Consider the following 27721-nt stretch of genomic DNA (forward strand, 5'->3'; position numbering starts at 1 on the left):
ACCCTGCCCCCCACTCGGTCCGCCTCTGCCTGCGCGCTATGCCCACTGGGAGATGTAGTCTCCACCGCCCCTTTGTCCTTGGTCGGCTCTGCAGTTCAGTTCGCTACAGGTCAAACTACAATTCCCAGGAGTTCACGCACCAGAGGCTACGCCAAAAAAAAAAAAAAAAAAAAAAAAAAAAAAAAAAAAAGAGGGGGACACAGGAGGGGCAAGGTGAGGTGGGTTTGACGAAGCTGAGGATTTACAGTGAAGAAAGGGGCACATTATGGAGTAGTGGAGAACTGGATATTCGCTGAGAAAATCGCGAGGAGTTATTGCGAATGTTCCAGTAGGGGAGAAGCCCAGTAAATGAAGGACCGGGTGGGACCGGGCGGGGCGCGCGCATGCGCGAGTGGGAGGTGACTTTGACGTCACTCGTGTGGGCGGGACCGCAGGGGGTTGTCCGCCCGCGGCACGCATTGGAGCCGCAGCCTCCTTGCGCCGGGTCCCGCGGTCGCAGCTCGTGCCGCCTCCTTCTCGTCCTCGCTTCAGCAGCTTGCTTCGTGGGTCGGTCCTTCCGACACACGAGCTCCAAGCCGCTCCACTCTTTTCCTAAAGCCCTTCAAGGCGGTCTTCGGGATCCTTCTCTCCAGCCGACCCTCTTCAGCCCCGTGAAGATGGTGGACCGCGAGCAACTGGTGCAGAAAGCCCGGCTGGCCGAGCAGGCGGAGCGCTACGACGATATGGCCGCGGCCATGAAGAACGTGAGTGTCTCCTCCCCTCCCCCCTGCCTCGCCCCAACCTCTCCCGACACCGCGTTCCTCCGCGTGGAAGGCATGCTCAGGGCCATCTTGTCACGACTATAGGGTCACCTCTCCATCTCACTCCTTGGAGGGATTGGGAATGGGTCCTAGTAAGTGGCTCATGCACCCGAGTGGTGACGCGGCCTCTTTCCCAGCCTCTCCGAGTTCGGGGCTGGGGCGGGGTCTTGCGTGGCTGGTCTCTGCTGTGGGGTGGGGGAATCTCTCTGTGACCCTGAATGTCCAGAGACCTGAGTTGGGGGCCGTGCGCATCCTTTGTGCCCCACTTCCCCTCCTCCCAGCTTAGGCGTGGGGGCGGGGGGACCGCATGGATGCGGTTCCTCTTTCTCTCCCTGGTGTCTGGGCGGCGCCTTCCCCATTCACTCAGCAGGTCTCCCAGTTTGCCGCCTCCCCACTCCATCAGCCCCCCCCCCACCATCTTCCCCACTGACAAATTCTTTATAGAGACATTTCATGAAGAAAAAATGTAGATCCCCCACCCCAAAAAAGGGGGGGGGGGAAGAGAAAAAACCAATCCAGCCTCAATGATGTAAAATCGAAACCACCTTGTTCACCTTTTTTAACAAAAGGCTTCATTTTAACCATTACCCAAAGCAAGTCTGTAAGGAAGGGAGGGATCCGTGTGTCGCCGGCATTCCCATTCATGGCCCTCTATACGGCATCTTCATTTTTCATTTTATTTTCCATTTCAAGGGGTTAAATATAATGCCTTTGCATGTTAACTGACTGAGACATGCAGTTTCTCTTTTAATTGTAGGCACGAGTCTGCAGAAATTCGTTTAAGTGTAAAAAAATATTCTGTCTGATCTGATACTGCAAACAAAGCGGTGGTGGGAGGCAGTATCAAGTCATTCCAGAAGATTCTGCATTTGTCATATTGCAGAGAGCCTAGACTGGGTGGAGGCTGGGAGGAGTTATTTTAAAAGGGAAAAAGTCTTTTTTTTTTTAATTTTTTTTCTTTAATGTATCTGAGGCTTCTTTTTCCTGACTTAATGCATCATTCTAACGAGAAGAAAATACTGTCGCATTTTTGTCTGAGATGCAAAATCCTAACTAATTACACCATTTTGTCAGTTACTCTCAATTTATTAATGAGCTGGGGGCCAGTTTGCCAGCAAGGGGGGGGGGGAGTCCTGAATATTGCAAAAGTCAGTAGAAAAATTAATATTATGGTTTCCAAAAATTAATAATTGGGTTTTCCACTCTCTTAATATCTAACTTCTACCTTATGTAACAAAGGTTGTTAAATGCATCTCTGGTGTGAAGTGGGTGCTGGAGAGCTCCTTCCCTGGTAAACCTTTCAAATGAAACAGTAGAGAGAGATTAGTTAATTTTAAATGATTTTTTCTTGGTTTTTACAAAAGACTAGGTGCTTGTCCTTCCCTAGTTAAATGAGCTACAGATGTTTTCCGTTTTATAAAAAAATAATTAGTTTTAAAATCAGAAATACTGTTGTATTAGTGTGTTGTTACAGTTGCCTTTTTTTATAACAGAGAAACAATTAAAGGATACACGAGTCGGACTTCCAATAGGTCACTAATGTTGGAAATGTCTTCAATTTGTAATATCTAGATTCTAATTTTCCCTTATTTCTAGTTCCACAGGAGAGCGAGTGACCTCGCACCTATATCCATAGCAACCCAGTGATGTCACACACAATGACACAGAGGCTGCAATGCACCTAAGGGCTGGTAGGGAGTTTTCAGATGGCATTTGTCCAAGGTAATGCAGGAATGAGCTGATAAGCCAGGTGACATCGAGCACTTCACCTCTACCACATGGGCTTTGGCCCCCAAAATAAAACAGATTTTCTTTTCTTTTAGAAATGGGCAGTGACGTCTAACTGGCCCATTCACCTTAAACTCCCAGTGACACAAGTTGATAAGATACTTTTATGTTTTTAAGCATTCTCCCTTATTTCAAATCCCAGCATTGAGGAAATGAATGGATTTCTAAGTAAAAATGTCTCTGTGGTCATAGGGAAGAGGCGGGGTGTGCATTTAAGGTTATCTCAACGAAGCAGGTTTTCATAAAAACCTTGAAGACTAATGGCTTCCCGCCGGCCACCAGCAGCCGCTGTTAGGGAAGAAGAACCCAGTACAGTATTTTCTATCTAAACGTGGGGGAGGTTGTGTTATAACTGACAGTGCTTTGGAAGGAAGAACAATTTTTAAAATAAAGATAAGGCTCTTTTTTTTTCTCTCTTTTTTTTTAGTTTTCTCAAACTTATTTTCTGTGGTTTTGAAGAATCTACTTCTCACTGTGAATTTTCACCCAAGTCTTAACTGAAAGGGTTGGTTCCTCAGCGTGGCAGCTCATCCAACTGCCTGAGTGTGTGAGTTCTGAGTTCAGGTCTCAGCACCAGAAAAATTGGAACAGCCAATTCCAGAACTTAGCATGAAGAAAGAAACTTCATTACCACCCAAGTTGAGCTCTCCTGTAAACTGAGCCTTCAGTGATGAAGGGAATTAGGTTTAGTTCTATCTAGGGAAATTATTCTGGGAATACTGTGGTGGGAAACCGTGCACAGCCATGTATGTGGGTGAATAGGACAGAGAGTGTGATTGGGCAGTATTCCTAAATGGGAGGTGGTGCACGCCTTTAATCCCAGCACTTGGTAGGCAGAGGCAGGCGGATTTCTGAGTTCAAGGCCAGCCCGGTCTACAGAGTGAGTTCCAGGACAGCCAGGGCTGCAGAGAAACCCTGACTCCAAAAACCAAAAAAAAAAAAAGAGAGAGAGAGAGTACCCAGATGGGTCCACCCTGACAGATGACCTCAGAGCCCTCCTTCATCCACATATTCATTCAGGTTCTGTCATCTCACTTGCTTTGGCCAGTCAACCATCCAAAATGATGAAAACATAATAAAAGTCCTCAACCTCTCTATCAGTCTGTTGTTATAATTGTTCTGTTTTCTTATCAGCTCTTACTTTTTCTGTGCCTGTTTTAGAGATTAAATTTATCACAGGTATGTATGAGATATACAGTGGGATTAGCTGCAATTTCAGGCTTCTGCTGAGGGTCTCGGGTGAGGGGGAGACCACAGGGCTAGTCTATCTTTGGCTTTCAGTGGCCTCTTGAGAACTTACTATCCTGAGTGGGCCACTGGTACTTGCCTCCTGGGGGGAAGGGCAGGTTCTGGACTAGTCACTTACCTTGAGCTAGAGGGGTCATGTAGCAAAAGTCTGCCCTAGTTACACAAACAGGCCTTCCTGGTGGGATCAGTGGGTTTTAAAACCCTTAATCTCTGCGAGTTCTTCAGGAGCCCAATCGATAGCCATTGTCCTAATGGAGTGATAACCCCTTTGCTGTTCTTCTGAGGTCGAGCTGCCAACTGTTCTCAGTCATGTGGTCTAGGCATCCTGGAGTGGAGACTGCATTTAACTTTGTTTCTCATGTTATTCTTTACAGTGCCGACATGAAGATTAAATTACTTTTTTCCTTTCTCTCTCAAAGAATTGCCAGCCGTATGTGTGTAAGCCAGAGGACAACTTGCAGGAATCAGTTCTCTTTCTACCATGTAGGTCTGGGGACTTGAACTCAGATCCTGAGGCTTGCCTACAAGCTTCTTTACCTGCTGAGCCATCTCACCAGCCCCTAAGTACTTTTCCAACCCCCCCCCCCCACCAAGTAATTGGGAAAAAAATTCTCATGCTTCCTGAATTCTTTGAGATAAAGGATGTAGTTAAATATGTATGCTACCATTATATTCTGATTAAAGGCAGACCCCAGCAGCTGGAGTCCATGTCTAATACTTCACGGACTGTCATTTTTGATGACTAATTCTGTGTTATTGAGAAAGAAGAAAATTATGTTAGGTTTTGTTTTTCCTTTTTTGAGACAGGTTCTCTGTAGACCACACTGGCCTTGAACTTAGAGCCACCTGTTTCAGCCCTTGTCTGCCCAGTGCCAGAATTACAGGACAGATGCATCATACCCAGGTGTTTTGTTTTTTTTAAAGATAAAAGTCAGCACATTCACTTAGCCCAGTTCAGTAAGAGAACTGAATACTCACAACCTAATGACACTTGCTGTTTCATCCCTCCTTAAGCAGCCGTTGTCTCCAGTTCAAAAAGGAAGGCTGGGTATGGCTTGGGAGGTAGTGGCAGGAACATACAGGACTACTTAAACCAGCCCAAAGGGAGGTTTAAGGCCTGAGGCAAGGCCTTTATTCAGAGCATGCAGGTCTGGACTGCAGTTTGCTGGGTTTCAGAATGAGAAAACCTACTCTGGAATGTGCTCACCACCACCTCCAGTCCCTGGTAATTGGTTGTCCTTTGTTCTTTATTTTTGAAATCTGACTCTTTCTTAGAGCAGAGGAAGGGACCTAGCTTTTAGCTAGGCTTGTATTTCCACTAAAAAACTCACAGTTCTTAAAAGCCATATGATGTTCACCTAAACAAACCAGCAATTCATCTGAAATGCTAGCAAACAGTTAGCCTTGGGAGGTGGTGAGGACACCACAGGTGTTCTACCAGCCCAAGTTGGACTTGTGAATGAGTCCCCACTGTGCTGTAGTAGGGCCCTCCCGAGCCACTCCCCAGGCAGTGGCTGAGCCTGCTGAGCTGTAGTTGGGGGATCGGGAGTGTGTCTTGGTTACAACCCATTCCTGTGGCCGTGGGCTCAGGAGAGTTTCTCCTCTCCTCGCCTGCAGCTCTACCGCCCACAACCCGCTATCTCACCGGGCACCTGATTCTGTATTCCTACCAGTTTTGTGAGCAACATGGAAAGAAAGGATTTATTTTTAATGTGTCAGGTTTGCTTGCATGTAAGTTGTACCAGGTACATGCAGTGCTTAGGAATGTCAAAAGAGGGCGTCAGACGCCCTGGGGCAGGAGTTAGAGTCACCTAGGTGCTGGGAACCAACCCAGGTCCAGTGAGGGAGCAGCATTGCTCTCAGTTGCCAAGCATCTTTCTGGCCCCTCTTTTTAATTAGTTCAGACAGGGTCTCATGTAGCCCAGGCTGGCTTTAAAGTTATGTAGCTGAGGGTGATCTTGCAGTTTTGATCCCCTTGTTCCAGCTCTCAAGTGCTAGGCAAGCGCTGGGCTACATCTCCAGCTCTCTGCTTAATTAATAGTTTTTTTTTTTTTTTTTTAAAGTTTTGAGACAGGGTCTCACTGTGGAGCCAAGGTTGCCCTCAAATGGGTGATAGGATTAGAGGTGTCCTGCACTGCCTAGTACTTCTGTTCACATAAACCCCTGCATGCTGTGGTCCTCCCTTACTAGATGTGCTCTGGTCTCTATGGAGGTGCCGTCTTGTCCACCATTTTAGGCTGTAAGCTATATACAGCTGCCTTGTGGGCTTTCCTTTAGTAGTGGTAGTTATTGTTTTTTCTTTTCCCTCAAATTCCATTTTAGGTATCAGTTATCATTTGGTTATGAAACTATCATCTGGTTGGCTTTTTAAAAAAAGATTTTATTTTACTTATTTATATGTGTGTGGGTATGTGCATGTGAGCTCAGGTGTCCACAGAGGCCAGAACCAATGGGTTCTGAATCTGTAGTTTCCAGCCTCCTGGTGTGTGCGTGTGCCTATGCTTATTGGAATGCATTGCAGTGAAGACTGGCCTTGGACTCAGGATCCTCAGGTCTCTGGAGGCCTGGCCTGTCTGTCTCATTGCACTCAGAATATCCGGTGATTTTATAAAAGCAACAAATGTAGACTTTAAACATCACTTGCATGTATACTCTAACTAAATACCTTTTTCTTATTTGCCATGCTGGGGAATTGAACCTAGGTTCTGTGAGCCGTGCATGTGCTACAACTGAGATACATGCTCAATCCTCTCGCTTTTGAGGCAAGTTCTCAACAATATGTTATCAGCAGGCCTTGCTTGAAGTTGTAGTTGAACTAGGATTATGATCTGTGCCACCAAGGTCAAACCCCCAATTTTTTTTTTTTTTAAGGACAGGACCATACAGTCCTGGCTGACCTGGAGCTTGCTGTGTAGACCATGCTGGCCTTGTGCCTCCTGAGTTCTGGCATTAAAAGCTTACTGTACTGCTGGGCGTCACCAAGCCTGGCCTTTTTTCTTTTTCCTGTTATGTTTGCAAGGAAGTAATAGGCTAGGCAGTAGCTGTCTAGATTGGGTGGGTGGGTGGGTGGTTGGGTGGGTAGTTTATTGAGGCAGGTACTTGCTGAGTGTCTTGCATGATACCCACTCTGTAGCGCAGTTGGGATTACAGACATCACCACTTGGGAAGTCTTGGGAAGAAGGAGCTGGCGGAAGGTAAGCAGATTGCCACCAGCATTTGGCTGGCATAGAATGCTTCCAGTGTACACGGAGCATTAGCTTTGCCTGTTAATTGGTAAAAAGGAAAAAGCATTGTCTCCCCCTCCCCCCCCATGTAGACATGGTCTCATGTAGGCCAGACTGGCAAGTACTCACCAAGTAACCCCAGGACGGTCTTGAACACCTGGCCCTCCTGCTTCTGGTTTTCTAGCACTGGGATTACAGGTAACACTTGAGCAGACCAGGATAGATATATAGATGATGATTTTAAAGATTTATTCCTGCATCTCAGGTGGTTTTGCGCCATCTGACGTGGATGCTGGGAGCTCATACAAGCAGCTGAGGTGTCTTTCCAGCCCTGTTTCCGGCATTTATTTGGAGATGTCTCATGAAGCCAGACTGACTTCATGATCCTAAACTTCTGATTCTCCTGCCTCTACTACCCAGGCTCTGGCATTAGTGGATTGTACAACCATGGCTGGTTTTATAGTCCTAGGACTAGGATCCGGAGCTTCTGCATGCCAAGCGGGCCCTCTATGAACTCAGCTGCACCCTCAGCCTGCACTGTAGAACATATCTTTTTTTTTTTTTTTTTTTTTGGTTTTTCGAGACAGGGTTTCTCTGTAGAGCCCAGCAGAACATATCTTTAGAAGGTATGAACATCATTATTTTGGTGTCTTCTTCTGGTGTCTTCTTTTGGTGTCTTCTTGCCAGAAGGTGAGCTCAGTTTTATGTGTTCACTTGTGGACTCTGCCAATGAGCTCCACTTAAAGACTCCCTGTGCTGCTGAGGCTGGCCCCAAACTTGTCAGGCATCCTCTCTCCAGAGCATATAGGCACCCTGTTAACCTCATTGAATTATGTGTACATGTGTGTATCTGTGTGTGGATTTGTGCTTGTGAGTGCAGTACCTGTAGAAAACGTGGGTCTTCTATAGTGAGAATCGCAGGCAGTTGTGAGGCACCTGACATGCATGGTAGGAACCAAATTCAGGTCTTTTTAAACAGCAGACTGGCCTTGAACTCATAGATCCATTTGTCACTGCCTCCGGACTTCTGGATCTAAATGCTTGCACCACCACCTGCTTAGGTCTTTTCCCTTTTTGCAGGGTTTGAAGGTAGAGTTTCCCATGTGCCAGGCAAGAGCTCACCCCTTGCACTTCAACCTTGGCCCCCCTTTAATGTAGTGTCTAGGCTGCTGCCTTAATTTTATGTGTGAAACCACTGTGAATACATTTCTTTTTCTATGTTTCTTATATCATGATTAGTTTATATTGAGACTGTTCAGGTCAGAGAAAAACACGGGAGTTGGTTGTCTCCTTACACTGGAGCTCTCAGAGATCAAACTCTTGTAGCAGGCACCTTTATTCTGAGCTATCTCACTGGCCCTGAATACCTTTCTCCCTTAGTGACAAGATAGGAGTATGTAGCGCAGCCTTTTTGAGTTCTGGGATGATAGACTTAAGACTGCAAGCATGGGCCGGGTGGTGGTCCCGCATGCCTATAATCCCAGCACTTGGGAGGCAGAGGCAGGAGGATTTCTCATTTCAAGGCCAGCCTGAGTTCAAGGACAGCCAGGGCTACTCAGAGAAATCCTGTCTCGAAAAAACCAAAAAAAAAAAGGTGTAAGTATGGGCACTGTACAAATGGCTCAGTGGTTAGAGCACTCAGGACTCACCAAGGACACTTGTATCCCCAGTCATGCAGCTCGCAGTGCCAGTGACTCCAGCTCCTGGGGATTCTGCACCCTATCCTCCTCTGGTCTCCATGGGTACCTGCACACATACACATGTTTAAGTATATTTTTTTAAATTATATGTCTTTTTTAAAAACGAATATATCTATTCTATAGCTGTATGCTATACAATCTTAAAGAGGGCATCAGATGGTTGTGAGCCACCATGTGGTTGCTGGGAATTGAACTCAGGACTTCTGGAAGAACAGTCGGTGTCTTAACTGCTGAGCCACCTCTCCAGCCCAAGTAAAATTTTTAAAAAGACAAATATGACTTATTATTCACATAGAGAGCCTCCAAGTGTAAGTCCTGGGGAAATAATTGTGTGTGCATGTGTGTATAAGCACATGTGTGTTGCACACACACAAAGTATGCAGTTCCTGTTTTGTCCAGATCTGAGGCTGCTTAGCCACTTGGATCACGTGTGTTCAGGTTGGTTGTAGACTTAGTAATAGTTCTCTTGTTTTACTTGAGACAGAGTCCCTCTTTGTAGCTTTGGCTGTCTTGGAACTCTGTAGATCAGACTAGCCTTGAATTCAGAGATCCACCTGCCTCTGAGCACTAGGATTAAAGCGTTACATCACCACAACCAGCAATTTTTTTTTTTTTTTTTTTTTTTTTTTTACAACCAGCAATTTTTAAGACTCAGTATTAATGAAATGTTCTATTTGAAGTTCATGTAGCTCAGGCTGGCCAGGGACTTGAACACTGAAACCAATGATGAGCTGCAACTCCTCATCCTCTGCTTCTATCTTCGTCTCGGGTTGTAGGCATTCATTCCCAAGCCTGTTGGGGGTTTGGCTTTCATCTGTTTTGGAGGGCTGGCCAGATGGCTCAGTAAGGCCACTTGTGTACACGCCTGGCAGATTTCATCAATCCCTAGAACCCACATGGAGGAAGGAGAGGACTGCCTCTCACAAATTGTCCTTTGACCTCCACATGTTCCTGAAGTTTTAGAGGCCAGGTGTAGTGGCACATGCCTATACTCCAGCACTAAGGCAGCACTAGGAGGATCTCAGGGTCAGTCTAGAGAAATAAGTCCTTGTGTGGGACTAAAAAGGGGTGGGGTTGTAGCTCAGTTATGGAGGCTTGCCTAATGAGACCCTGCATTCAGCATTCAGTGTCAGAAATAAATCAGGTGACTGTAGAGGGGAACCTGGATGACAGTGTATGTGGGACATTGAAGCCCCTCCCCCTTTTCTCTTTGTCTTTTACTGTGTCCCCATTCCTTTCTTAGGGTAGTCTCTCTCTCTCTCTCTCTCTCTCTCTCACACACACACACACACACACACACACACACACACACACTCAGTAGCTCTCCACTTTACAGCATTTTGGCAATTTGAGTCTAAATACTTTGCTACTTTCCTGGCCCCCTTTGGGGATTTGCCATTTTGGAAGATGACTTTTTGACTACTTAAGATTACCCCTTATTTGCCACAGATGCTCAAATTATCAGCAGTATACATTCAGATATAGCAGCTTCAAAGTGTAGAGGCTTTTTCCCCTTAGGGCATTAAATCCAGATGGTGATAATTTATATCCCCCCCCCCCCCATTAAAAAGCTTAACCCTCACTTCTACTGGCACAGGGGACCTGGGTGGGGAGTGGGTGGGGATGGTGGCACCAAGTGTCCAGCAGGTGGGTGGGTAGGTGCGTGAGCTCTGCTCTGCATGGAGGCGCCTGTCTCTGTTCTTCCTGCTGTTCTTCTTTTGCTTTTAAGACAGGGTCTTACTATGTAGCCTTGACTGTCTTGAAATGCACTCTGTACTCTGTAGACCAGGATAGTCTTGGACTCAGATCTTCATGCCTCAGCATCCTGAGAACTGGTATTAAAATCATGCACCACCATGCCTGGCTTGCTGCCTTTTTTTTTTTTAAAGGAGTAATTCTGTTTTTTAAACTCTGATAGACTAGCTCCCACCCAATTCTTGGAGACTGTGTATATTAACTCCATTCTGTGTTTTTTGTTAGGCACTGTTGTCTTCCTAGCTTGTGTGTGTGTGTGTCTGTCTGTCTGTCTGTCTGTCTCGGGGTGGGGGTGGGTAGAAGGTGGGGAGGAGGTCAGAGGACAATTTTCAGGAATGTGCTCACTACTTCCATCACATGGGTCCGGTGGGATTGAACTCAGGTCCTCAGGCTTGGTGGCAAGTGCCTTTACCAACTCCACCCTCTGTTAACATTTTTAACTCACAGGGGCAGCTGGATGAGGCCCACGCAGGTCTGCCACAGCATTAGTGTACAGAGGCTGAAGCTCTGGAGTCTTCGATTGCTCTTCATTATCATTTTTTCTACCATATTATTCCTACTTTAATTCTATTCTGTGTGTGTGGAGTACGTGGTACAGAAAATGGTATTAGACAACTTACAACTACAATTGGTTGACTTCTACTGGGTGGGTTCCGGGATCCAAGTCCAGTCTTTTTGAAGGCTTGCCGGCCGGCTCCATTGCCCTCTAAGCCTTCTTCTGGACACATACCTGTCTGTGGTGTTGTTTACTCAGACAGGCTTTCCTACTGAGCCTGATGGGCTAGATTGATTGGACGGAAAGCCCTAGAACTTTGTCGGTCTCTTCCTTCCTGTTGGCATTCATGGCGTATGCTGTCATATGTGTCTTCATGTGTGTGCTACAAGTCGGGACTCAGATTATCACGTGTGTGCTGCAGTCCCTTTGCCCACTGAGCCATCTCCCGTTGTTGTAAACAATTTTCCCTTTCAATAGGCAGCAGGGTGTGGTGGCACAAGCTGCCAATCCCAGTCTTCTGGGCTCTAAAAGCTCTTTGCTCCTGTGAGCTACCTAAATCATTTCCCTCCCACCATGAGAACTGGCCACTTAAATATTTCCACAAATGACTGACATCGCGTGTGTAGTTACTACTGTAATTATTATGTAGTATTTTTTGACAGTTTTACAGTAAAGGAAAAACATACAGTAAACATATTAAGATTCACATTTTATCCAGGTTGTGGCGGTGACTCTGCACACCTTTAATCCTAGCACCTGGGAGGCAGAGGTGGGGCCAGAGGCTGGCAGATCTCTGAGTTTAAGCCCAGCCAGGGCTACACAGAGAAACCCTGTCTCAGAACAACAACAGAAGAAAGGTTGAGTTTGTTGACGTTCTTTACCTAGGTCTTGGTATGTGGTTCCATGAGCGGCCATGTTGCTGACCTTTTTTTCCCTGCATCGCTGTGGGTGGAAGTCCCTGTAGACCACGTTGACCTTGAGTTTCTATCTGTCCCGCCTGGTGTGATTTCAGTCATTTCGGGCTAGAGGCAACACACGGGGCTTGTGTTTTTCTTCCTAGGTTAGCCTTGGATGGCCGAAAGTCTTCTATTCCAGACTACCAAATGTTGGGGATCATAGCATCGTGCTGCCTTACCTGACAGTGTTTGTTAATGTTGATAGATATTTCATTGCAGATGCTTTCTCACACATTTATTTATTTATTTACTTATTTATTTACTTTTAACTATCATTGACTGTGATTCAATGTTTTAAATATCATTTAACTCAAGAGCTGTTTTGAGTTTTAGTATGAGGCACTAAGTATGGTTGTTTTGCTATCAGTTCTGGAGATAAAGTGGAAGCATCACACTGGAAAGAAGTTCTTCCAGGAAGAAAGTGGAATCTATTTGTCTACCAGAAATGTCGCCATTGTAGTCAGGTGTGGTGTTACAAGCCACAGTTTAGCTCCTCAGAGGGTCAGTGTAAAAGGATTACTTGAACTTGAGTTCATGGGTCAAGGCCAGCCTGGGTAACCTAGTCAGGGAGTCCTGGTCTTTTATGTGTGTTTGTTTTATTTCAAGATGAGTTTCTCTGTGTAGCCCTGGCTGTCCTGGAACTTGCCTTTTAGACCAGGCTGGCCTGAAAACTCAGAGATCCACTCTGCCTCCCAAGTGCTAGGATCAAAGGTGAGTACTACCACCACTCATCAAGTTCTGGTTTTAAAAAACAACAGATAGGCTGGAGAGATGGTTCAGAAGGGAGAGGCTTGGGTTCAGAATTAGACACCAAAAAACTTGGTGTGGCAGCATCTGTTCGTGACCCCAGTGCTCTTAAGGCGAGGCGGAAAGAGGATCCCTAGAAATTCACGCCAGCCTAACCTAATATATGCAGTGGGAAAAAAATGAAGGGACCACACTTCAGGTAAAATCAAATCGGCTCTGGTTCACACAGGGTAGAAGGAAAGGAGGATATTAGGTCGGGGATCGTCCTGACTTGTGTAAGCATGAGAGAGAGAGGGACGGAGGGAGAGAAAACATGCATTTCTATGGGTATGTGTATATTGTTTATATGGATGATAAAGCATTTTGGGGGTTTATGGACTGTCTAAGGGGGAGGGATAGAACTTGTTTCTATTTTTTCTCACCAGGAAGTTTTAAACAATTTAGTTATAATTATACATAGATAGCATCCAGGGAATCCTCCAGGCCCGAGCAGTCTAAAGTTATTAATACCTGCTTACAAGGGAGGTTCTTGTTGTTTAGCTATTAAGTTATTTAGATGGAAGAGGAGTCTGGTGACGCAAGTTCATGTAATCTCAGCATTCAGGAAGCTGAGGCAGGAGAGTTGAGTTGACATTTTTAGTTTACAACCATCCAAGACAGCCATTTGAAGTATAAATGAAGCCAGGCACTGGTGGCACACGCCTTTAATCTCATCACTCAGGAGGCAGAAGCAGGTAGGTCTCTTTGAGGCTAGTCTGGTCTACAGGGTAGAGTGCCTGAGAAAGAGGGAAGATGGCAAGGATCCAGTCACCATGTGCTAGGTCTGAAGAACACTTAGGTGACTTTGTGAAAGGCCCCTAGCCAGGGCAGTGCAAAGTCTAAAAGTATTCATCGCTAAGGCGATAAACACCAGGGCTGGAAGAGTAGGCCAGGGGCTGCATGTGGGTTCATGTCCTGTATGCCTCATGTAGCTCAGGCTGGCTTTGAACTTACTGTAATCAAGGGTGCCTCCAACTCTGGGAGCTGAGATAATAATCATGCTCCACCATGCCCTTACATTCTGTAGAAGCCGTCTGTCATCTGGACTCCGTCCATCTCGAGCCCATGTATGCAGTTCTGGTTTTGAGCCCAAGACCCTCTCACATTGGTAGGATTCACTAGTGTCCAGGCTGGTCTGAGACCTGAGCTCAGTATCTTTTCACATGATAGCTGGAAGTATTGGCTGGGTGGTGGGAGCTGATAGTTAGAGGGGCTGGAACAAGGCAGACCAGAGTGTGCTGACAAAGACCAGGAAATCACACTAGCCAGGGGGAAGAACAGAGTCCGTGGCTAGAAGCTTTGCCACCCTGGCACCTTATCTGGGCTACAGTGAGTTAAAATATAATATGATGGCTCAGTGCTTAAGAGCAGTGGCTTCTCTTCCAGAGGTCGTGGCTCACAACTATCTGTAGTGTGTCTCTGATGTCCGCTTCTGGCCTTCAGGTGCACATAAGAGTGTTTGCAAGGCTGGTGTGTGGACAGAGAGCACAGGAAGAATGACATGCTGGTACCGTAGACGGCTCCCAACGGCTTCGGTTTCCTTAGTTTTGTTTGATAGCGTGGCACTGTATCCCTAGCATGAGAGAGAGCGCGCCATGGAGCAGGAGTGGGTTTTCCCTTTCCCCCTGAGTCCTGGGGTCAGTCATCAGGTTACCCACTGAATTTGGAGTATTTTAATTGGGAGGATGTGTGTGTGGAGGTCAGTGTTGAGTGGCTTGGATAGTTCTCCTGATGATTTGTGTGCACATGTACTGTGGAGGCCGGAAAGAGTGACTGGGAGCTCTTAGAGGAAGAAGGGTGTGTGGGGTACTGGGGGTCACATTCCTCTGAAAGGTTGGTAAGGAAGGGCCACTGCAGGCTGCAGCTGCTCGAACCCTAGTGTCATTCTCTCTTGTCTAAACCTTGCGGGAGAGCTTGGCCTGGCGGCCCTACCTGTAACTTAAGTACTGAGAGGTGGAAGCTGGAGGGTCAAGAGTTCACTGTTACTCTTGACCATACACGAGACCATAAGAGTTCACTGTTACTCTTTTTTTTTTTTGGATTTGGTTTTTTTGAGACAGGGTTTCTCTGTAACTCACTTTGTAGACCAGGCTGGCCTCGAACTCAGAAATCTACCTGCCTCTGCCTCCCAGAGTGCTGGGATTACAGGCATGCGCCACCACCGCCCGGCTTCACTGTTACTCTTGACCATACACGAGACCGTAAGACACAGGCTGCTGCAGAGGGGACTGCAGTTAAGAGGAGGGGACAGGGGGTTATGACTCAGTGCAGCTGTGCTTAAGGACATTTTTGTGTTTGTTTTTTGTTTTTTTCGAGACAGGGTTTCTCTATATAGTCCTGGCTGTCCTGGAACTCACTCTGTAGACCAGGCTGGCCTCGAACTCAGAAATCTGCCTGCCTCTGCCTCCCAGAGTGCTGGGATTACAGGCGTGCGCCACCACCGCCCGGCTACTTAAGGACATTTTAACCGACTTAAGTTTACCTAATTTTTGGAAGAACGCACTTGACATGTTTGGACTTGTGTTCACTGTTGAGAGTAGTTGGTGTGGGCGGCCTCATCTAGGCTGGGTTCTCTCTCCAGGCTAGGGGGGCTTCTCAGCAAGGTAGCAGGGAGCTACTTCTTAGGAGCTCCAGGTGGTTCAGCTAAACAGGGTTCCGGTCACAGGGTAGAAGACACTGTCTTCCCCTCCCCACTCCATCTACTTTAAATAAGTGTTATTTTTTGTGGGTGTTTTATCTGCATATGTTTGAGGACCCCGTGTGTGCAGATCTTGTAGAGGCCAGAAGGGGTGTCAGATTTGCTGATGATTGTGACTGCCCTCTGGGTTATGGAAATGGAGCCTGGGTCTGTGTGAAAGCTACCTGCTGCTCCTAACTGCTGAGACATCTCTCTAGTCCCAGATTCCATGTCTTGAGGGAAGGTACTGCACCTGGAAGGAAAGGGATGGGCTCCCAGCCATCTTCATAAACGCTGGCTGGGGTCGTCCAGTGTGTAGATTCAGTCAGTTCACAAATATTGACAGTGCCTAAAAGATGCTGATTGACTAGCGAGTCACTGGAGCAAACTGGTCACAGTGGGGCACTAATCTGAAAGATGGAGTTGTCCAAAGGCCTACAGCTGCAGAGCAGAGAGCTTTCAGTGATGGGAACCAGGTTATGTCCCGGGGGGCCTTTAGCTTAAAGTAATAATTCCTCCTACAGCACAGACCTTTGGGCGTGTCTCTACTGAGAAACTGCTGGTCTTCAGTGTCCTCTGCATTGGTAGGTAGGGGGGAGGGAACACCCGTGCATGGCCTCTTCCCGAGGCTGGAGAGAGTTCTTAGGACCCAGATAAACACACACTTGGCACCTGTCTGTAATCCTAGCCCTAGCAGTGACAGGTGGCTCTCTGGAACTTTCTGGCGGGCTTGCCCCCTTGGTGAGGTTTAGGTTCAGTGAGATAACCTCAGAAATTGGAAGAGGACAGCGAAAGACATTCAGAGTTGTCTTGACCCCAGCCTCCATTATACATGTCCGCATGAACACAAAATGCAGGTGCTGTGGAAGCCCGGTTGGTTTTTTTTTTTTTTTTTTTTTTTTTTTTTTTTAAGATTTATTGCTTGGGGCTAAAGGTTCCAGTTCCATAACCCAGAGGGTGGTCGAGGACATCAAATCTGACGCCCTCTACTGGCCTCTACAGGAACTGCACACATGTGGATCCACAAACATATGCAGAGAAAACACCCACACATAAAATAACATCAGCTTCTTCCACCCTGCAAACCGAACCTGTTACCTGAATCTCCTAAGGAAGCAGCTCCCTGCTGCCATAGGGAGTCAGTTCCCAATACCCACATGGCGTGTCTAAGGGACCTGCCACTGCCTCCGGTTTTGAGACAGGACTTCTTTATGTAACCCTGACTGCCCTGGAACTCACTCCAGATCAGGCTGGCCTCGAATGCAGAGATCTACCCGCTGTGTTGTTTTGAGATAGTCTCATGTAGCCCAGGCTAATGTTGAGTACCTGCACCTTCTGCTTTTGTGCTCCCACGTGCTGGGGTTACAGGCTGTGCTGCTGACCCCAGCTCTATCATTTAGGAACAACAGTACTGTGTCATAAATAACTATCTGCAGGCTCAGAAGAATTATGATTGAGTGAGCAGACCATTTCTGACTCTAAAGTTAGGAGAATCTGTGAACCCAGGCACATAGCTATCTATAATCTCTGTGAGGCCCCAAATGTGGGATAGCTCCACACATTCTTTTAAAAGAATGGCTGCATGTGCTTGAGTTTAACGTGAACCTCATAGATTGATCCAGGAGCCCTTGGAGGCCAGAAGAGGGAGTTGGATCCTCCAAAGCTGGAGTTACAGATGGTTCTGAGCTTCCTGGTGTCTGCTGGAAACCAAATTTAGTTCTCTGCAAGAACAGTGAATACTTTAAATTATCTCTGTCCACTTAGAAGAAAATCTTTGAGACAGGAACTTGTCCTATGGTGGTTTGGAACTGATTGCCCTGCCTCCTGGGATTACAGGAATATGTCACCATGCCTGCTTTGATCCTTGGAATTTTTTTTTTCAAGACAGGCTTTCTCTGTGTAGCCCTGGCTGTCCTGGAACTCACTCTGTAGACCAGGCTGGCCTCGAACTCAGAAATCCGCCTGCCAGGGCTGGAGAGATGGCTCAGTGGTTAAGAGCACCAACTGCTCTTCCAAAGGTCCTGAGTTCAAATCCCAGCAACCACATGGTGGCTCACAAACCATCCGTAATGAGAACTGACACCCTCTTCTGGAGTGTCTGAAGACAGCTACAGTGTATTTACATAAAATGAATAAATTTAAAAAGAAATAAAAAAAAGAAATCCACCTGCCTCTGCCTCCCAGAGTGCTGGGATTACAGGCATGTGCCACTACTGCCCAGCTGGAATTCTTAGTCCTTGGGGCGGGGAGTATGTGGCTTTGATTCCTGTGCTGCTCTATGGGTGCTGGGACTAAGGAAAGACATCTTCTCACTTGGGTCACGCCTGTAAAGTGAGTTTATTTACTTGCCCATTTTACAGGGTAGCTGTAGAAAGAACTTGGTGACTGTTACAAAGCCCTGAGTTCCAGCCCAGTTTTATCCCCTCTGAGACTGACCTTGGCCCTGAACATGCCAAGGACGTCTTCTGGCATCCTGGGATGGTTCCCTTTTGCCCTGTGTTAACCAGCACGATGGCTGTTAGCAAAGCCCGGGTCTACTGTCACTGTCCAGCTGGAAACGCTAAGCTTCCCAGGCTGTTTTTCTTTCAGGCTTTCTGAGCCAAGCCTGGTGGCCCACCCTCATTAGCACTTTGGGAAGTGGAGATTGGGGGACAGCCTGGGCTACGTGGCATTCTGCCTTAGACAACAACAGAAGGGGGGGATGGAGGGATGGGGGGATGGGGGGAGGACACACAACACTCCTCAAGACTGAGCCCAGGATCCGTCACACAGAATATCCGTGTCCTCGTGTTGTGCAGTGAGGCTGAGGGCTGAGTGCAGATGTCCTGTCAGTGTTGTCCCTCTAAGCACGAGCGCCCTCATCACACTGCTTGAGACAGGGGCTTAGTGTCCAGCCTGTGACCTTCCTGCCTTAGGCTACTGGGTGCTAGCTTTTCAGGTTTTAAAGGGTGTGTTGCCTCAAGATTTCTAGGATAAGCTTGTGTTGGGGGTTCCCTAGGCTATCCTTGGATTCCCTGATTTGTCAAGGCCAGTCCGCTCGAGGCTGAGACTGATCATGATGGAAGTTGGCAAGGCCCAGTCTGCAGAGGAAAGGCCGGGCATGGCTGCCAAGGACATGGCATGGGGTGATGTCTGATGCAGCCAGACAAGTGAAAGACCAGTGCCCACCAGGGTAGTCGTCTAAAGACCTTGGGTGGGGGTGGGGGCTGCTGTCCCAGCGCCCAGGATGCACAGGGAGCCTGAACCATGCAGTCTGCAAAGACTAACGGTTCTTACTAGGTGGTGGTGGGGGGAGTGGGAAAAGCCTCCTCAAGATTCAAGTGCCCAAATGCCAGCCAAGGGTCAGGTCAGCCTTAAAGACAGGCTTTCTAAAGATAGCCGTGGGCAAGCATGTCTGTTAACCCTCTCTGCATAGGTGCCATTTGGGTTTAAGGTTCTTCAGTTATGCAGCAAATCACATTAAGTTTTAGTTTATTATTTAGTAAGTATGGGCTGCCTTTGGATACACAAATAATTGTAACCAACTAGCACTGGTTAATTCCGCGGTGGCTTACTACGTGGCCCAAGCAGCAGGCGCGTTCTGTTGCATTCCTTAGACGTGTATGCCTGTTTCTTCTGCTCCCACTGTGCGGTAGTCACTGCATCTGTTTTTTCATGGCTTCTTAGCCATTTTATGTGATGGTATTTTCAACTCCTGATCAAGATTTAAAGCAAAACTGAGCAGAGTCCGTGTGCTCCTTGCCTCAACGCAAGCAGAGGCTCTCACTACCTCAGCAGAGTCATGTTTGTGTTTCTCGAACCTGCGTTGCTACATCTGAAGTTTTGGAGGACAGGCTCTTGTAGTGCAAGGGTTGCAGGTGTGCGCCCTAGCACTCTGCCATCGTCATGTCTGGACCACACAGCCTTACACTTTAGGGCTCCCTCGTGGTGCTGTGTAGAATTTGTAAAAGCATCCGTGTTTACTGAGATAGCTCCACACAGGGCCTGTCCCTGAGACTGCTGCTGTTCCCTTTGTGACTTAATTGCCTCACTTCTTTCTTCATAGGGATTGCCAATGTTATCTGACTGTCGGGCTGATTATTATTTACCACTACAATTGTTACTTTGTAACTTTTACCCAAAAGATGGTGCAGGATAGAGATCCCTTTCCCTCCCTGCTTCCTCTCAGACACATAGCCGCTGGTATCCTTGGATGACTAGGGACTCCTGATCCCCTTGCCTCTGTCTCATACATTCTCACAGGGGCACTCAGTGTGTGCTATTAGGGCATTCAAACCCAGGCCTTAACTGTGATAGTTCAGGGATGTGACTCTCATGTACACAAACATGTAAAAAAACACCAGTGCACATAAAATAAAAATAAGTCATTAAAAAATGAATCGGATTTAGCAGGGCTTTGGGGCAGTGTAGGCCAGAGGATCAGGAGTTAGTCTTTTTTTTTTTTCTCCCCTCCCATGGAAACTACTTTGTGGTTTGATTTTATATGTATAAAGGGAGACTAAAGGGAGTTACAGGCAGTTGTGATCTGCCATGTGGGTGTGGGAATTGAACTCAGATCCTCTGGAAGAACAGCCAGTGCTCTTAACCACTGAGCCACCTCTTCAGCCTTAATGGGTTTTTTTTGTTTGTTTGTTTGTTGGTTTTTTGAGAGAAAGAGAGTGAGCATGTCTCACTAGGTGGAGCAGGCTGGGCTCAAAAGCTCAGAAGTCCTCTTGTGCTGGGATAAGGGCGTGTGCCACCATGAGTGCCCTTACTCTTGACTTTGTGAAACTGTCACATTGATGGGCTTGGGGCTGATTGGTGGCCCAGGCTGAGTGTCAGCACTGCAGGTGTGTGCTGACTGACCCAATACTCCAGGGCTTAAGGTCGTGGGCACTACTGATACTATTTCTGATGTCTTTCCCTCACTGATAGAAACTTCAGCTTGAGGGAGGAGTTGGGAAAGGTCATTCCCCCACCCCACCCACTCAGCCTTCCCATGAGCCTAGGCCAGCACTCTATACAGTCTCTGCTCTGTCTCCACCGGCTTAGTTCTAAAGCAGAACACAGCTCTGAAGGACGGGGATTTACACTTGCTAATTTTCTAGGTACAGAGCAGATGGTCTGCGATCAGGGTCACATGATTGACAATAGGGCGTTGCGTGGTGGTGGGCACCTAATACCCAGAGGCAGAGCCAGACAGATCTCTGAGTTGCAGTCCGTCCAAGGCCGCAGATTGAGGTGCTGTGCTCTCCCTCACCCCAAAAAGATGGAGAGATTGATAACAATTCAGTGTTGATGTTGCTTCCTCCTCGAGTGGCAGGCTTTGTATGTCCCATGATGAATCGGCATTTTGAACACTACTAGATTTTTCCCAACTTTAAAATAAGTACCAAAATCCTTTTGGGTCAGATGGATGGCTCAGCTAGGAAGGCTATCCTCCTCCAAGCCTAAGGATCTGGACTTAAGACCCTGGGACTTTAAAATTATGAAAGCACCATACATCCCAAATGAATAAACAATTTTTAAAATAGAAAAATATTTTAAAGGGGGAATTGGTACTGGACATTCTCTTGCAGGGGACCCAGGTTCAGTTCTCAGCATCCACACAGCAGCTACCAGTCGTCTGTAACTCCAGGTCCAGAAGTTTGCTCTGGCACCTTCAGGCACTGCACACACATAGTTTATGTACATCCATGTAACACTACTGTACACATAACGTAAGTGAAAATATTTAAGGGCTTGGAGGTGGCTGGGTGGTTGGACTTTGCTGCGCTGGCAGAAGCCCTTGGTTTGGTCCCTGCCCTCCCATGGGGTGGCTCACAGCTGCCTGTAACTCCAGCCCCAGAGGACCTGAAGCCTTCTGGCCTCTGAGCACATCAGCACTCGGATGTATGCAATTAGAAATCGGATCCAGGGTTTAAGTGTGTGTCTGTACACGGGCTTGGGGCTGTGGCATAATTGAAACTGAAGCTGTAGAAGGTCGAACTGTTGTATGGGATCTGGGAACCAGCCTGAGTCAGTTGTTCCAGGACTGCAGCAGGATCTCTGGAGCTGTTTGTCCGAAGTGTAATTTATAAACCTAGCTGTCCTTGAACTCAAAGAGATCCTCTTGGGTATTGTTTTGTTTTGTCTATTTGAGCCAGGGTTTCTCTGTAGCTCCGTCCAGGAACTCACACAGTAGACGGAGATGGTCTGGAACTCAGAGCTCCCCCTGCTTCTGCCTTCCCAGTGCTGGGATTAAAGGAGTGTGCCCAGTTGTGTGTGCCTACCATGCCCAGTTGACTTGTCTTTTTTTTTAGAAGATTTATTTATTATATGTAAGTGCACTATAGCTGTCTTCAGACACCCCAGAAGAAGCCATCAGATCTCATTACAGATGGTTGTGAGCCACCATGTGGTCGCTGGGATTTGAATTCAGGACCTCCAGAAGAGCAGTCAGTGCTCTTAACCACTGAGCCATCTCTCCAGCCTCTTGACTTAAGATTTTTTCTTTTCTTTCTTTCTTTCTTTCTTTTTTGTTTGTTTGTTCGTTTGTTTCAAGACAGGGTTTCTCTGTGTAGCCCTGGAACTCACTCTGTAGACCAGACTGGCCTCGAACTCAGAAATCCGCCTACCTCTGCCTCCCAAGTGCTGGGATTAAAGGCGGGCGCCACCACTGCCCGGCTTCACTTAAGATTTTTTATGTTGGTACAGGGTTCCTCCAAGTTTCCAGGCTGGTCCTTAACCTGCTGTTGCTCATGCTAACCTTGGACATTCTGTCCTCCGTTCTTTGCCCCTAGTGGTTCAGACGGTGGCTCTGCCCACCTGGCTCCTTTCTTTGGGCAGACTTAAAGCTTAAGGGTTTCCCCTCTAACTTAGTTTTCACTGGCAGAGAACATGGAATGTTCCAGATGTGGCTGAGTTACTCTAGCTAAAGGTTGCTGTTGCCTTACACAACCTCCATGGTGCAGTTGGCCACAAGGAGACAAACTTTCTCTCCACGAGCACCCACTGCTGTTCCTGCGTTCTGCAGCCAGAGCAGAGCCGTCGGGTGTAGTGTGCTGATGAGGTCACCGCAGCTTTAAATAGCGCCCAGCTCTTGAAATAAGGACAGCATGATTTAGGGCAAAGGCCAGAACTAGATCTCCATGGCCGCAGGCACTCGAGCTCTCTGGCATCTGAGAAGGGGATTGGGTTGCACCACAGCAGGGCTTTAGTTTCTCCCGAGACCAGTGAACTGGCCTGCGTGGCCATCCGGAGTTAGCTCTCTGCAGGCTGCTGTTGAGGTTCTGGAAGGAATGGAAAGAGTTAAGGAGGGAGGGTGGGTCAGACACTGTTAGAAAGATAGCCTTGGAGGTGGTTGTTGAAGAGGAGGGCAAGGCTTCCTGGGGAGTGCTGGTGCTGAGGACTGGACATCTGTCCAACTCCGTCATGAAGGAAGCACTCCACAGTGGCTCAAGCCTTAAGGCCCACCATGCCAGAGGAGGGCAGGTGGGCAGGAGGGCGGGGTCTAGGCCAGCCAGGATTGTATTGTAGTGAGATCTTGTCAAACACCTAAAGATACCCAGGAATATGCAGAAAACTGTTTTTTTTTTTTAGTCAGTTGGAATATGGCAGTGGGTAGAGGGTAGGCTGTCATGCCAGAGGCCCTGGGTTTGTTCCCTAAGATCACCTAAAAAGTAATGGTGGGGCCACACAGACACAGCAGCCATAGCCCAGAGGTCACCCAACAGGCTCTTGTCTTCTGGGGTTTTTGTACAGACTGAAAAGGCCTCAGGACTCCGCAAGAGTGGGGCCACACTTAACAGTCCGCCAGCGCAGAGCCTGGAGAAAGGAAGCTGAGAGTTTAAGGCCAGGGCGTGGTTGTTTGTTTTGGGGGGTTGTTTTTTTGTTTTTTTTTTCCTCATCAACTTGACCCAAGCTGTGGGCAAGGCTGTGTTGTGTGGAGGTGTTTTTTCTTGATTAGTGATGTGGGAGAGGAGGTGAGGCCCAGCCCACTGTGGATGGTACCAACTCTGGGCTCGTGGTCTTGGGTGGTGTAAAAGTGTAGGCTGAGTAAGTCCTGGGAAGCCTGGGAGGCCCTGGGCTCCATCTCCAGCACTAAGTGGCTGCCATACTTGTCCCTTGTTTATCCCAGTGCTGCAGGTTGGAAGCTAGCATGTAAAGATAGTCCTCTACTGTTGAGCTGCAGCCCCAGCCCTGGGAAGTGTTGTAGCACCTGAGTGGTGTTTCCCTAGTCCGCTAAGATTACCTACATGTCTGTGCACCACATGTGCCTGGTACCTGCAGAGGCCAGAAGAGGGCTTTAGATTCCTGGACTCGTAGTTATAGATGGCTGTGAGCCACCATGTGGGTGCTAGGAAGTGACCCCCAGGTCCTCTGTAAGAGCAGCCAGTGCTCTCAAACTCACAGATTGCCTGCCTCGGCTTCTCAGGTATGAGGGTTAAGGGTGTGCTCCACCAACCTGGCTTTTCCAGTCCCATTTTAAGATTCTTTATTCCACTTACTTATATTTATGTGTATTGGATTTATTTATATGGTACATGGAGGTCAGGGGCAACTTGAATCAGCTCTGGCCACTGTAGATCGCAGGGTCAAACCTGCGTTAAGGCTTTTACAGTAGGCGGCTTCACCCTCTGAGCCAGCCTGCCTGGCTCAATCGCCCAGTGTCAGCTTCCTTTCTGTGGTGTGTCATCTGTTTGTTGTTAGCATAGGAGAAGAAAACTTCCTTTTTGTTCAAAAGTCAACTTATGGGTGACTCATTCTTTCCCAGAGGGGCCATGACTCAAACCAGGGCACTCACTGGTCAGGTTGAGGCTTGCTCCCTTCCTGAGAACATAGCCAGCTTGTGCTAAAATTGCTAGGTGTCCATGTTACATGAGAGGAATTGACTTGTCCCTCCGTGGAGGGCAATGGTGCTTGTTACAGCAGAGGCCACCTGCGCTGCTCCCTTCCCCCGAGGCAGAGCGCAGTCTGTCTCTGCCTGCTGACCGGCCTGCTGTGTGTTGGTGTGAAGACTTTTCTCCCATTATCGTCCGTCGTAACGGCTCTCGGTCCTTCCCCCTCCAGGTGACTGAGCTGAACGAACCACTGTCCAACGAGGAACGGAACCTCCTGTCGGTGGCCTACAAGAACGTGGTTGGGGCTCGCCGCTCCTCCTGGAGGGTCATCAGCAGCATCGAGCAGAAGACGTCCGCGGATGGCAACGAGAAGAAGATAGAGATGGTCCGAGCCTACCGCGAGAAGATCGAGAAGGAGCTGGAGGCCGTGTGCCAGGACGTGCTGAGCCTGCTGGACAACTACCTGATCAAGAACTGCAGCGAGACCCAGTACGAGAGCAAGGTCTTCTACCTGAAGATGAAAGGGGACTATTACCGCTACCTGGCAGAGGTGGCCACCGGGGAGAAAAGGGCGACCGTGGTGGAGTCATCTGAGAAGGCTTACAGCGAAGCCCACGAGATCAGCAAGGAGCACATGCAGCCCACCCACCCCATCCGGCTGGGCCTGGCGCTTAACTACTCCGTTTTCTACTATGAGATCCAGAACGCCCCGGAGCAAGCGTGCCACCTGGCCAAGACCGCCTTCGATGATGCCATCGCCGAGCTCGACACTCTGAACGAGGACTCCTACAAGGACTCCACGCTGATCATGCAGCTGCTCCGAGACAACCTAACGCTCTGGACGAGCGACCAGCAAGATGACGACGGCGGCGAAGGCAACAACTAAGGCCCCAGGTGGACTGGCAGCGCACGCTGATGCTACTACTGCAGTCTTTATTTTTTTCCCATGAGTTGGGGGTCGGGTGGGGGAGGGGAAAGGGAGGGCTGACCTTCCCAGGGAGAAACCCACGACTGTCCTGTCTTTGATTGCCTCTTTGACATTTTTGCCAAAATACCACTAGTGGAAAGTCAGGCTAGCTATGCTGGTATCGGAGTAGCAGCCTCACACAGGCATCCGGACTGTTGTGCAGGCTTGTGCAAGTGGAGCTGTCTGCCTTTAGTTTAACTTATTGCTAGATGGTAGGGTTCTAAGAAGAAAAACCGGAGGTGGATGGCCCTCATTCAGTGCGCTCTGTGGTTCCAGTAAGGATTCTTGTGTCTGCGCTCTCTCTCTCTCTCTCTCTCTCTCTCTCTCTCTCTCTCTCTCTCTTTCTCTCTCTCTCCTTCAGCTCCGTGGCTCTTTTCTCTCTGTGGCTGTGCTTTTTTTTTTCTCTCTTTCTCTCCCTCTTTCTTTCCCTAGGGTGTATACCAGAGAAGTTATAAATTACCCAACTGGACAGGCTTAGAGCGGAAGGCATGGCCCTGTATTTTGGAAGTCTGGCGGGTTGGCAGTGTTGACACTAAATTCCAGTTTACAGTATTTCTACGTGACAGCCATACATGACACCAAACCCTGGGGTCTGAGTTCCTTTGTCAGGTCGGTTTTACATCTGTGTCCAGGTTGGTCTGGCTGCTCGTCAGCTCTTAACGTGGGGAGGGAGAGTCAGAGCTTCCCGTTAGGTTTCGGTTGATGGGTGCTTGGCAGGGGCTGTGGGGAATACTTTCTTTTTGGTTCTTCTTTACACTTTAAGGTAAGCCCATCACAGAACTAGAAACCGTTAAGACACACACACACACACACACACACAACACGGAGAAAATTCAGGTCTGTATGTCATTTATCAGAGACTCCTGCGCTCAGCAGCCAGGGCTCCGCCCCAGTGTCGCTGCCTGTTGAACGTCAGCACCTGGGTCTAGCCTGCACCTTGTGCCAGCAGCATGCAGGTCCCGGGGCGGTGGGCTGGACCGTAAGGGGTGGGAGGTTATCACCGAGACGTGGAGATCCGGTGCCAGCAGCTGAGCCAACAGGAAACCATAGGAAGAGGCAGGTCACTCGAGGGAGCCTAGTCCCTGAGCCAGTTGTCCCTGCCCTCCGGTCCCCCAGCACTCCTCCTTTCCCAAGGGCTCAGTGGAGGGGCCAAGGTTCGGCCGGAGGCCCTGCTCACCCTGACCTACGCTTTCCTAGTTTTCCTTTTTGAGTGAAATCGTCGTTGTTGAGATTGGCTTCTCTCTCGTGAGGTCACTGCACATGTGACATTGAAGGAAGCTATGCTGCTATGTCCTACATGGTCCGTCCCAGTCCTAGGTCCCTCATTCTCTCTGTGGATAAACCTTTCCATAAACATGCCCTGTTGCATGCAGAGTGTGCAGTTTATGTCTTCTGGAGAACCCTAGTCTCGGGTTCCCAAGACGAGAAGCACCCCAAACTTGCTTTGCTTGTCTTCAAAGGCCTAGCAGCCACTTTGTCTTTTACTGAAACCCAGCTCCCACGTAAGCTGAGTAACTTCACAGGATGCTGGTGCGTGGCCCCTCTGCACATCCCTGCTAGCATGCCCTTCTGCAGAGGCCCCTCCTCAGCTAGTGCGCAAGTGCCCACTAACAGGGACCCACGGAGACCGTAGTGGAGGGGGCTTGGCCACCAGAGCCATGGACAGAAGGGTCAGTGGGGCTTCGCCCGGTTTGTCTCCATGTCCACAGTGAGCATGACCCTGTCCCGCTTGTACTGTTTGGAAAGACCCTACTGGAATCGCAAAACCTAGTTTCTCTTTACATTTCAGCCTTGACCTTTGCTGTATTCTAGAAAAATCATGTGAGGGTAGATCTGAAGAGGGAGAGCGGCAGGCCCGGCGTGAGCTCGGACCACTCCTCCTTCACTTACTGTTGAGAAGCGCACCTGCCTCTGATGCTGTCTGCAGTGCCGCGCGGTTGCTGCTCCATCCTATTGATACAGTATTGTGCATGCTGGTGTTGTATTTCTATGCGGTAGCTTGACATTTATTAACTTACACTGTAGGTGTTATGTATTCCTATGACAAAAAACTTAAGACTTCAATTTTTTTTTAAACTTTTTTTTTTTAATTTAAGTTTTTCCTTTCAGGGGTAAAGTTTGCTTTACCAAATAGTGATTGTAACAAATTGATCTGTTTTGGATGTTGCTATAGTGACATGCAGTTCTATATTTTGTTTTTCAGGGGGGAGGGGACAAAAGAAACACCAGTATTAGCTTACTCTTAATGTCTGGTGTTTGTCATGGTGAAATTATAACTATTACAGTGTAGGAGAACGCCACGGACGTTCTCTGAACGCGCCTCTGTGCTTTCTCGTCATGTTATGCAGTGAAACTATTTTTAAGGTCTAATCAAGTGATTTTTTTCCCCCCAACTCCGTGTTTCGCTAAGGAATTATTTCGCACACGGACCATTCTTAGCAGTTTCCTCAGTGATGGAATATTCATGAATGTGAGTCATTATGTAGCCGTCGTACATTGAGCAAAATAAACTTACAGATCTGA

General features: G+C 48.0%; 1 protein-coding gene across 1 annotated transcript; it reads left to right on the forward strand.

Moving 5' to 3' along the window:
* The first annotated feature begins 431 nt into the window (after positions 1 to 431).
* On the forward strand, positions 432 to 27721 carry Ywhag (tyrosine 3-monooxygenase/tryptophan 5-monooxygenase activation protein gamma). The gene is made up of 2 exons (XM_052167977.1): positions 432 to 743; positions 24461 to 27721. The coding sequence occupies exons 1-2, from the start codon at positions 657 to 659 to the stop codon at positions 25115 to 25117; spliced, it is 744 nt and encodes a 247-aa protein (XP_052023937.1). The 5' UTR covers positions 432 to 656; the 3' UTR covers positions 25118 to 27721.

The sequence above is a fragment of the Apodemus sylvaticus genome, chromosome 22, assembly GCF_947179515.1.
Source record: "Apodemus sylvaticus chromosome 22, mApoSyl1.1, whole genome shotgun sequence".
In the NCBI taxonomy this organism is placed as follows: domain Eukaryota; kingdom Metazoa; phylum Chordata; class Mammalia; order Rodentia; family Muridae; genus Apodemus; species Apodemus sylvaticus.

Bases quoted from the DNA above. Each gene is read 5' to 3' on its own strand.
- Ywhag (XM_052167977.1), top strand. From the start codon at position 657: ATGGTGGACCGCGAGCAACTGGTGCAGAAAGCCCGGCTGGCCGAGCAG. The intron at 744-24,460 runs GTGAGTGTCTCC...TTCCCCCTCCAG, and splicing joins TGGCCGCGGCCATGAAGAAC to GTGACTGAGCTGAACGAACC.